General features: G+C 36.6%; 1 protein-coding gene across 3 annotated transcripts in view; it reads left to right on the top strand.

Annotated features, from left to right (window-relative positions):
• KITLG (KIT ligand) overlaps positions 1-12667 on the top strand; it is a 167482-nt gene that overhangs the window by 43207 nt on the left and 111608 nt on the right. For all 3 annotated transcript variants that reach the window (XR_008792650.1, XM_056116201.1, XM_056116189.1), the window contains exon 3: positions 4241-4303. Coding sequence is in view for 2 of the 3 variants with exons in the window: in XM_056116201.1 (XP_055972176.1) it covers positions 4241-4303 (63 nt within the window). In the remaining variant the exon portion in view is untranslated. The remainder of the gene's footprint in view (positions 1-4240; positions 4304-12667) is intronic.

Genomic DNA, 12667 nt, shown 5'->3' with positions numbered 1-12667 from the left:
CTCATGGTGATTCAATAAAATTTAAAAAAAAAAGTGTTGGAATAAATTGGCTTTTGGTAAAACACTTTTTTTTTTGGAGGGGAGGGAACTAATTTCTCTTTTTACTAATATTGATCTACTTTCACAATTTTTATAGCCTGGGATTAGAGAGATTGTACAACAGATAATGAATTTGCCTTGTTTGCAGTGGACCTTGGTTCAATCCCTGGTTATATATATGGTCCTCTGCGTATCATCAGACATAGTCCCTCAACAGAATCAGGAGTAAACCCTCAGTAAATCCGGTGTGGTCCATCACCACCCCTGCCTCCAATCTTTATACTCTTGTTCGCTTATGTATTTAACCTTTCCAATAGGAAAGTTCACCATGTTTCTGCTTTTTCAGCTTTCAATTCCTTTATATATAATCTGAGAGGATCACTACATTTCTAGAGACCTCTGTTCCTTATCTCTGTTCTCTCCTTATTCCAACTGGTCCATCCAGAGTCTATATAACCCTTCCTAAATATGTATCCTACCTTCTTAGACATAATCAGCAAAATTACATGAAAAATGAAAATTAGACTAAAAGCTTTGAGCAGTTACCCAAGTCACTCTTTATTTTATGAAGAACCAGTAAAAGAGTTGTATACAGAGAGAAAGTGATTTACCAAAGGCACAATTGAGAGCTGTAGAGTGTTGGTACTACAATAGAGTGTTGATCTGTGTTCTACTGTTGTGATAGTACAACTATCTCACTGAACTTTCTCTTGGATTGTCTTAACCCTCTAATATAGCTATGCTGGTAAATTCTTACCTTTTATCTTTTAGAACCTGATTTGTCTGTACCTGCTCTCCCAGACATTCAATATACTTTCTTCTTTGCTTTTGTGTATGGTCCTTCCTCTGTATAGAATATCCCAGTCCCTTGCAATTTATAATAATGAAGTTTGTACTTGTCGACATACTAAGCACTGCTTTAAGCATTATTTGGCTCTTATTCAATCCTTCATAGTTCAATGGGAAGCCTAGTATGATTATAATTTTATGGACATAAAGACTAGAGAAATATCAAGTGACTTACTCAAGATCTTTTGGGTTAGTGTTTGGCAGAGACTGGATGTAATCTGAACAATCTATTCCTGTAACCTAAACTGATTCCTTCATCAGACTAACTTGCCCTCAAGGAATATATTCCAGTTCCAAGACAAAGACTTACTCTCCTTTGTGAACCTTTGCACAGTGACCACTACATCAGAGAGGTAACCATAATATTCCATGTCGTGGCTTCCTAATTGGAAAGGGACAGATGCAAGCTAAGAAAGCAATAATGGGGGCCAGTGCCATTTTACAGTGACTAGGGGTTTTGCCTTGTAGGCGGCTGACCTTGGTTTGCTATCTGACATCCCATATGGTCTCCTGAGCCCTCCCAGGAGTGACTCCTGGGTGCAGAGCCAGAAGTCACCCCTGAGCAACACGGCATGTAACCAAATAAAATTAAAAGCAATAAAAGGAATACTGGTTTGTTGATAACGGTACTGAGATTGGTCAGGGTTTACATCTTAACTTTCACCGAGGAAGGGCTCCTGAAGTTTGTGATGTCAAGATCATCTTTGAGCTTTTTTTTTATCTTAATTTGCAAAATCAATATGAGGTTGTGGCAGACATTATGAAAGTTTATAAAATGTAGAACACTTTAAGGCCCTGGGTTTGATCCCCAACATGATCCCCCCAAACCATACTTTAGTAGTTGGTTCATAACAAACTAGAATGTTATTACTCAGTCTTAGATGTCATTGTTTAAATTTTGGGGAGGGGAGTATGGGGTGGTGTTGGGGAGCTTGAGCCAGAAGAGTTCAGGAGCTGTTCCTGACTCTGCTCAGCAGTGACCCCTGGTGGTGTTCAAGGTGAGCATATGTGGTATCAAAGACTCCACAACTGGAGTTGGCTGAATGCAAGACAAGCAACTTACCTCTTACCTCTGTAGCCCACAGATACTAAGTTTTATACCAGCAAAGGTGTCAGCAATGTCCTTGAGCAAGCCAATGAGCAGAGCATCGCTTCTGAAAGGAAGAGATAAAGAACCAAAAGACAAAACTTGGAACATTCTGGGAACTTATTGAGGAGGAAAGGTGTTAAGAATGAGACAGTAGTCCTTAAATTAAATTTTTTAAAATGCTAGCTTCTGTGTAGCTGAGATATTTCTATTAGTAAGAAAAAATTCTATCTTATTTGGAATGGTTTAATGTGGGATGATGATGAGCCTCACAAGTGGGAAACATATAAAACAAGATTCCAGAGAGTTAATGGACATGTGTAGTAGAGTTAAGAGCACGGATGACTGCTGTTACACTGGTTACGCAGATTTGGACTCTTATGAACATAGTACCTGGCACATAGTAAATACAGTAAATTTTGGGTGCAAGGCCTAATATTTTGAGTATGGGTGAAGTAGAATGGCAGTAAGAACAACGGAAGAGGTTACTACTTTGCTCCTTTCTGACCGCTTAATGTCTTTTGTATGGATTCTTTTTCCAAAGTGTTCCTAGACTCTAGAAACTATTTCTAAGACTAAAAATAAATGTATGGGCTGTATAAAGGGAAATTTATGTTTCATCAGGGATTACATAGTCCAGCAAACAAACACAAGACCTCAGTTTACTGTGGAGAATAAGAGGGATTTAAAGATAGCATGAAGAGGAAAATAAATCTGCAAATGATTGGTGGACCCACTAAAGATAAAACAGTGTAAAACCACATGTTCACATAGTGTTTTATTTTAAGAGCTAGTGGACTAAAACAATCCTGGGCTGTATTACTCAGGTAGGATTTTTAAAAATATTAGAAGGGTAGAATGATGGCTGGTGCTGCATGCTGGAAAAGAGATAAAACTTATAATTCTATAACTTAAAAGGAGGTATATCTGGAAATCAGTCGCTATTATAGCTTTTAGTAGAGTATGGATTGAGTACTTACAATGAACTGGACACGTTCACTTATCTTATTTACTAAATGACTGGCTTGGGTATTTTTAATTTTTCAAATGCAGGAGAACAGTACATAGAATTTAGAATTGTTCCGCAATCCTATTTCCAAATCAGATGCTTATTCAACTTATGTCACAATAACTGATGTAAACATTAGATATTTTTTAGTGCTTTAAGAAGTGAAACAAACATTTCAGGTATTTCAGATATTCAGGCTTGGACCAGAAGTGGTTGTACATCATATAAAGAATTGCCTCGAATGCAGTTGACCTGCGTTCAATCTCTAACACCACATATGACCCCCACAGCACTACCAGGAGTTATCTACCAAAAAAGAAATAAATAAGATTCAGCCTTAATTAAATGTATTAAGTAATAGCAAGGAACCAAATATAATCTATTTACGTAAGAAATCATCTTCATTCCAAATCCATAGTTGTCCTTTTTATGTTTCACTACATCCCTTCCCCACACCAGAACCAACACTGAAGATTAGGTCTCATATATGAACTGTCACTGTCACTGTCACTGTCCTCCCATTGTTCATCGATTTGCTCCAGCGGGCCCAGTAACATCTCCATTGTGAGACTTGTTGTTACTGTGTTTGGCATATCGAATACATCACGGGTAGCTTGCCAGGCTCTGCCGTGCGGGCGAGATACTCTCGGTAGCTTGCCGGGCTCTCCGAGAGGGGCGGAGGAATCGAACTCAGGTCGGCCATGTTGGCTGCATGCAAGGCAAACGCCCTACCGCTGTGCTATCGCTTCAGCCTCATATATGAACATGCATTAGAATTACCTCTAGGACTTGTTAAGAAGGTTTAGTAGGTTTGTTGTCACATTTCAGATGGTGGTTCCCTAGTGATGTTAAGACATTAAGAACTATTGATAAGAAGAATGCATTATATCATTGATTCTAGGGAGGAGCAGGTAGGAAGATAGTCTGAGAAGGGAATTCCATGACCACAGATGGAAATTTGAAATTCAGATTCTTTCTAAAACTAAGTAAGTTATACTTAGACATTCATCACTGAATTTGGAATCCATAATATTTGTATGCTCATATACTTTATTTTTAGAGAATTCTTTGGATTACAAAAGAAATCAAGAAGGATAAATGTCTATGTATATATTGAAATTCAGTGACATTTAAAAACCACAACAGGTTATATGTTTTTTTTTCTAAATAACTAAAAATAATGTGATTATTTGATATGTATGGACTTTCTTAAATATATGTTTTCTCTCTTCCTCTCTCTCTTTTGGTCTCTGTAGGTGGCAAATCTTCCAAAAGACTACATGATATCTCTCAAATATGTCCCCGGGATGGAGGTATTGGTATGTATATTTCTGAGTTCATTATAATAGCTACAAAAGAAATGCTATTATTCTACTTGGATGGGAAATTGACATTTAGAAACCTGTTTATTATCACTTTATAAAGAGGATATCTTTGAGATTTGAACTTTATTTATTTTCTTTGAGTATACTGCCAACTTTTAATTATTGGTGAGCATTTTATTGTATGTGTCTTAGTATTCTCCAACATCATAAGGTCATTTTTAGAGCTAGCCACAAGATTCCTTTTGCTTTATTCCCCCCAAAGAGTCTTAATACAAAAGTATCACTGTCACTGTCCTCCCGCTGTTCATTGATTTGCTCGAGCGGGCCCAGTAACGTCTCCATTGGAGACTTTGTTGTTACTGTGTTTGGCATATCGAATACATCACGGGTAGCTTGCCATCTCTGCTGTGCGGGCGAGATACTCTCAGTAGCTTGCCGGGCTCTCCTAGAGGGGTGGGGGAATTGAACTCGGGTCGGCGATGTCAGCTGCGTGCAAGACAAACGCCCTATCGCCGTGCTATCGCTCCAGCCCAATACAAAAGTATGCAATTGTTTTATATATCTGAAAATGTGATACACATCTCTTTCTATTTAGTTTGGAGGACACAAAGTGGTTTATTTCTGAATTTATTAGCAGTTTGTTGCTTCTTAGGATCTTATAAAAATGCTTGGCTATATTGATGGCCTTCTGTGATCTTATACTTTTACTGAAAACCATGCATATGTGCATTAAGATTACATGGATTTTCATCTTTGTATCTTATGTTATCATTGCATTTTATATATCATCCTGTGACTTATTTTTATTTTGTAATATGTCTTTGGCATAAAATGGTAGTAATGATCATTTTAGTCCTATAAAGTGTTTCATGCTGCTTGAATTAAAGCCATTTTAAGTAGTCTCTCTGCTCTGTAAACCCATTCCATAATTTACTAAACACTTATTTCACATCTACCTTTTGTATAATTTTAGACTTTCAGTAATTTCTGTGGATTAACAAACTACAATCTTTCCCAAGTAAAGTTTATTAGGAATACCAACAAATTATTGTACTTTATAATGTCTTTAGATGATATAAGTGTAATGTGTAAAGATTATCATCATTTTAAGAAAATTATCCAGGTGTATTTCTTTTCATTCATTTTACAAAGCACTTTAGTATGAACTCTCTAAAGTTTCTTAGAATTCCTTAGAGCATGTATCTTCATGTTGGATTAATTATCCTCAAACTTGGGTCACTGTCTACCCTATAGAAGTTTAGGAGAGAAAAATAGGAATGTAAAATTATAGCTGAGGACTGAAGAGATGGTACAGCAAGTAAGGTGCTTGCCTTGAATGTGGCTGATTTAGGGTCAGTCTTTGGCATCCTATTAAACATACTTTCCCCAGTTACTGCCAGGAGTGATCCCTGAACCCATAAGATATACCATAAGGTATACATACCCATAAGGTATGTATTTATATATATACATATATATTTATAGTGTACTATATATAATTTATGTACACTTATACAAAAATAATCAAACACACAAACACATATAGCCACTTGAAAAGTAATTAATAGCATCAATAACTTCATCAGCAAGTATTTGTTCAGGAAAAATTAGGGAACCAACATAAGGCTTTTTGATCATAGGTTAACTGAAGTGTGCTTGTTTTTTAAATTTTAGTAAAAACCAGGAAATGATGGCTGCCCTTTTTTAATTTTTTTTAAAATTTTTATTAGTGAAACTAATAAAAACAGGGCTGGAGCAATAGCACAGCGGTAGGGCATTTGCCTTGCACGCAGCCAACATGGCCGACCCGAGTTCGATTCCTTCGCCCCTCTCGGAGAGCCCGGCAAGCTACCGAGAGTATCTCGCCCGCACAGCAGAGCCTGGCAAGCTACCCGTGATGTATTCGATATGCCAAACACAGTAACAACAAAGTCTCCAATGGAGACGTTACTGGGCCTGCTCAAGCAAATTGATGAACGGGAGGGCCTTTACCTTTACCTATTAGTGAAACACCATGAGGTACAGTTGTAGTTTTACAAATTTTTGTGCTTGGGTTTCAGTTATACAATGATCAAGTACCCATCCCTCCATCAGTGCCCATTTTCCACCACCACGGGTCCCAGTATCCCAAGTGGCTGCCCTTTTAATAACACTTTCCCATTTTCAAAATCATTTCATACACTTATCCTTTTGAGTGACAGGAAAGTCCAATGAGAAGAGGGAGACTAACTACCAGAGTTCCTACTGTAGAAATCACATGCTGCCCTTTACAACCCAGAAGCATTTGGCCCAAGGTTATACAACTAGAAAGCGATAGTCTTAAAAAGAAATCCCTAAATCATTTGGTTCTTAACCCTGGGTCACAGACTGTGGGTGTATCTAAGTAATGACAATAGTAAGAGAAAGTAATAAAAATCCATCCCACTTGAAGAAGGTTTTAGGTTTAAGATTGCCAAATCTACTCGACAAAAAAAAAAAAATTATGCTGCTCTCTGAAAAAAAAGGTGTTAAATTGAAAGTAACAAAACATGATTTTGTGTTGGTATAATCATAGATAGTGCTAAGTCATAGATTTCAGTATTGGCTGGTGAGAGCAAGAGCCAAACTTGTGAAAAAGAACACTAATTCATTGCCACATAGTTTTGCTTGTAATTGAGAAAAGTCCACTTTTTTTTTCTTTAATCTTGGCACACTGTCCTGGCACAACTGGAGAAATTGTTCTTGGCTACCACAGTTGGCAATAAAAACAAAGCTCGTGTACTGTGCTCTAGGCAGAGCGGGGGTCTTAAGCTTTGTTTCACCTCATTTTGAAATGTTAGCTTCTGCCAAAACCACAGGAGTTTCCCAGTGGAGAGGCCCCTTATTATTTGTCCCTGGTCACAGTCCCAGCTGCCTTATCTTTTGTTTAGAAACAATAGAGGGTGGAGTGGGAGTCAGGGTGGGTACCAGAAAGCTTCTCTGGGGCCAAAGCAATAAAATTGTGCCTGAGGCATTGGGCAGAAGTAAGCTCTTGAATAGAATGTACTTGATTTTTTTTCACTTTGGTATTTAAATGCAGCAAAATACTCCTGAAAAGTGAAGGCTGCTTTTCTAAAGGTTTTCTTTACCTTGCAGATTTCTCTCTCACAAATAGCTGAGTGAGAAGGACCAGTTGGTATTAAAATCAAGGGGTATTTACCAGTTTTATTTTCAACTTTAGCAAACTATGATAGTACTAGGGTTTCCTTTAAAGTTTCTAGCCTTTAAAACCTTAAGCATCCAGTTCTTTACACTTACTAGTTATCTATATAATGCGCTTATGTAGATGACAAAATTTGAGTTGCTGATTTGTTACACTTCTGTAAATATTCTAACCTTTATAAAATCATATACACAATAGATACCTTGTATTTGATGAAATGCTATCAATTTTTAATGAAAATAAGTTACATATTAATGAGTTTCACTATATATCAAGTTATTAATATATAACTTTATATATTATTGATTATATGATTAATTATATAATTAATAATTGTATAATTATATGATTAATTATATGATTATTATATAACTTTTTATTTGGAAATATTTTCAGGTTTGCAGTAAAGTTGTAAGAATGTTCATAGAATACTCGTAGATCCTTTACTACAGATTCATCTATCTTTTATCATTTGACCACATTTGCCTCACTAATACTTGTTTTCTGTGCATGTATGTGTCTGTTATTTTTTTAAGTCTGTAAAATAAGTCGTATAAATCATGGCTGTTTAATTTACCCCTAAATATTTCAGTGTGTATTTCCTAAAATTTTCTCTTACATAACCATAGTATTGTTGCCAGCTTCAATAAATTTAGCAATGACTAAAATACTTCAATTTATTGGCTGTCTTTCAAATTTTTTTTAATTCTTCATTTCTTTTCCTCTAGTACAAGATTCCATCTAGGATCATGATTTGCATTTACATATCATGTGTAGCTGGCAGGATAATGGTTCCTCAAAGATGTCTCAAGCTGTGAATCTAAAACCTTACAAGGCACAAGGGATTCTGTCTGTGTAATTAAGGGTATGAGGAGGGAGAAATTAACCTGAATTATCCAGGTGGGATCAGTCTAATCATATGAATCCTGTTAAGAGTCAGAACTGTCAGAGGCAAAGAGAGGGATTTGAAGATGTTACACTTCTGGCTTTGAAGATGAAAGAAGAGGTCACAAGCCGAGGAATGTCAATAGCCTCTAAGAATCTAGAAAATTCACTGATACAGATTCGCCTATAGACAACACACCTAATTTTTAAAAAAAATTTACCTATAAGAACTATTTTGGATTTTTGATTTTTAATAACTGCAAAATGATTAATTTGTACTTTTTTTTACAGTTATGGTACAGCCAATAAATTCAGGGTAACTGATATATCATATCTTCAACTTTAAAACTTACTTAGTCTTAGTGTCACTAATATTTTTTAAAGATAGCCCTCCTCCTTAAATGATGTAAGAATATTACTGTAGCACTATCCTCCCGTTGTTCATCAATTTACTTGAGCAGGCACCAGTAACATCTCACAACAAACTGTAAGACTTGTTGTTACTGTTTTTGGCATATCAAATTTGTCACGGGTAGCTTGCCAGGCTGTGCTGCGGAGGAGATATTCTTGGTAGCTTGCCAGTTTCTCTGAGAGGGGCAGAGGAATCGAACCCGGGTAGGCTGCGTGCAAGGCAAACGCCCCACCCTCTGTGCTAGCGCTCTTATTTATTAAAATGATATCTCCGCCAGAAGCAATTTGATGGTTATTTGTTATGTTTCTACCCAGATTATGCATTCTAAGCAATGATGCTATCTAAATGATGTAGCCTCAGTGGTACACAGTTTCCTTTGCTCCCTCATTGGATCATTTTTTTTTTTGATCATTGATTAACTGGTGCAGCTATTTCTTTATATTTATCATTAGGCAACTAAATCATAATATTTGGGAAGACACCTTAAGATCATGTTGCCCTCTTGCTCCTTCTCAAAGATTCTACCACTGATTTAGCATCTTACTCGACAGGTATTTAATGTCATGTCAGTTTTTACTTAGTATTTTTTAAAGCAAGGATGTCAGACTGGACGTGTACTGTTACTCCCATAATGTGCTTCTGCAAATTGTGATGCACTCACAACACAATTTCTGTTTAGGGTCTTTCTATCTGCATGTGTCTGACCCATTACAAGTCTTTTCATTTTGAGGAGTTGACTCTTCTTGAGTAGATCATGTTTTTTGTTTAAACATATAGACCTGATCATTTGTTCCTTATGTATATGTGTTGGAGAAAAGAGGAAACAGGAGATGTATCTCCTTATACAAGGCCTCCAAGATTCTTGCCATGTAAAGACTTTCCAAATCCTTTTAGCCTTCATGTTTCCTGCTGCATTTCTTTCTATGCACATAACCTTCTCTGTATCTAAAATGCTGGTCATTCCTTTTTATTTAGATAACTTTCAGAACTTTAAGGAAACCTTCCCTTTCCTCTTTGATGAAGCCAGTATTAAAACTCCTCTCACAATACTTCTCAATGGAGCAGTTTTGCGTTTATTTGTAGAATGATTTAATTGATAATGTTTTACTAATCTGTATACTTTGTGAGAGCAGGAATTGTGTATTTTGGCTCTGACTTTTATTCTAGTGCCTAATGGATGATTGGCACTTAATAATGATCTGTAGGAAGGAAGGAAGGAAGGAAGGAAGGAAGGAAGGAAGGAAGGAATCTCATCTACATGTGAACACATAAATTCCTTGAGACACAAATTTACCCTGAATAGTCCACAAATTTCTTGTAATAAAGTTATTGCCTATAACTGTAACAGTCACACCTCATGTTAGTTTTTTTCTTGAAGATGTCATACATTTTATGAAAATTCAGTTCTAAGAATATCATTCAATTTTGAAGAAACATGCTTTCCTTAAGACTTCTGTCTCATTAGCTTGTATTAAGTCATTTCCATATCTAAGAACTTTGTCATTATTCCTGAGACTGAAGGCTTCCAATGAAGCTCCAGGTGCCTAAGGTTACTGGTGTTCCATCATCTTACCCCATCTTAACCATCTTACACAATAGTCATATCCTTCTTCTTTTTTTTTTTGCTTTTTTGCTTTATTTTTTTGGGGGGGGGTGGGGGTCACACCCAGCGATACTCAGGACTTGTTCCTGGCTCTGCACTCAGGAATTACTCCTGGCAGTTCTTGGGGAGTCGTATGGGATGCTGGGGATCAAACCCGGGTCGGCCACATGCAAGGCAAATGCTTTACCCGCTGTACTATGGCTCCAGCCCCACACTAGCCATATCTTAAGCAATAATTAAAACTGTAGGAAACTGACATCCTCATTGACCGGCACAGAATAAACAAACCCCTTTAGAGAAAAAATATAGTTCTAAATAGACTAAGTAGTTTGTCTGAAATCAGAAATTGTGCCAGTAGAAGTGGAGCTAGACACTGAGCCTCTAGCTCATCTCTCTACCTACGCTGCTTCTACATACTGTTTTCTACCTTAATGTGCTCGGAGTATGGTCCAAGTATACCCTGAAAGTAAGGTCATAGAAAAGTATTTCTGTAGTTTGTGCTAGTTACGCTCACCATCAGATTGAGGCTCTATCTCACTTTAAATCAAGTAAAAATAAATTTGCAAAGTTACATGTCTAAACCCAACACCAAGAAACCAAATGATTAAGGAAGCAAAATAAAATATATCATTATAAAATATGAGTTATCCCAAAGGGACTTAATTTTGGAGTTCTGTGCTGTTCATAGAATACAGTTTTTTGCAGAATGGCTTGCTAAGATTGTTTTAAATTTTCTGTACAAGGAAAGTTTGGTCAAGGTGGTGTTACCTTTTTAGTGCTAAGAGCAAAAATCAGGAGAGTAAAGAAAGTCCTCTCGAGGGCTTAATGACTCCAGGATGAAATACGATAATCTTCACACACTTTCCTCTAGGGAAACTTTATTTGACTATTTTTGGTGGATTGTTCATAACAAGCAGTACAAAATTAATTGTTTCAGTTCTGCTTTGGGGGACATGGTTTGGGATTTGGGATGAAAACATTCAAAATATGGTGGTGGGAAGGTGTAATGGTGGTGGGATTGGTGTTTTAATATTAAATGTAATGAATTATTCTGACCAACATAGAAATAGAATTAAATTATAAATAAAGAAAGCCCCTTAATAGAAATTGACACTTGCTAAGCTTCCATTAGCCTGACTCTGGACCTGCTAAAATGAGGCAGAATGAACCACTTATTCCCCTCAAATCTCTTAATTCTCCGAAGGACCAGAATGCGTGGTTCAGAAATGAGATCACATGAGTCATGGTGAGCCTTTAGGAAAAAAAATAAAAATCATTAGCTCTTGGATTAAAAAACAAAAAACAAAAAACAAAAAAACAAAACAAAAAAGGAGACGTGTTTGGAAAACCTGACTTGTTAATGTGTATGTTTTAAATGTGTTCTGGGATAAACCACCTCATTCTTCTAGGCCTTTTTTTCCCCCATTTATGAAATCGGTGGATCTGGAACAGATGGCTCTTTGAGTATTCCTTCCAGACCTGAACTATTGTGAGGAATGCTATGGCTTGACGTTGATTGCTCAGCCAGGAGATAGATAGGAAAGCACAGCGGAAATAAAGGAATGCTTTGTGCCCTGGGCATTCATACCTCTAATTTTGGCAAGATTGAGGATTGAGACACATTAAAGGAAACAAAACAAAACAATCAAGCTGGGCGGTATGGCTGGTAATTAGATTAGTTGGATTAGAAAACAAAGTAAATCATTCCTTGTCAATATCCCTCAGTGGTCTCACAGCATATGAGCCAGTTTTTCTCTCTGATAATCCTTAATGGATAATTTACTCCAGCAATCCTGTAGAGATTTCTATATGGAGATCTGTACTATAGGGCCACCAAAGGAGCATACCTATATCTCTCTGTTGACGCTACCAAAATAATAATAATAATAATAAATAAATAAACAAATAAATAATGCTGCCACACACATCTATAAATAATGATCATGGTCTATTTTATCAACTTTAGCTTCTAATTCTATAGAGCTAATGGTGACTGCTTTTGACACTAGCCGGAGTGGTATGAATATGTTAAATTCTTTCAACCAATAAACCAGAACAGTTTTTAGAATGACGCATGGTATCAGAGAAGAGGAAACAGAACCACCTTACCAGTTGTATGAATGTTTATAAAGCACACGATTGATTTCAGCCAGTGTCTTAAGTGTACATCACCAATTCTGGGAGGATAGGTGTGTTATATCACACATCCTATAAAATTGATGTATCATTTATCTTAGAGCTTAGATATTTTTATCTTTGGAAGCAGGCATATTCCTG

This window comes from Sorex fumeus, unplaced genomic scaffold, assembly GCF_029834395.1.
Source record: "Sorex fumeus unplaced genomic scaffold, SorFum_2.1 ptg000003l, whole genome shotgun sequence".
NCBI classification, from domain to species: domain Eukaryota; kingdom Metazoa; phylum Chordata; class Mammalia; order Eulipotyphla; family Soricidae; genus Sorex; species Sorex fumeus.
This window is presented reverse-complemented; position numbering and strand designations above follow the sequence as displayed.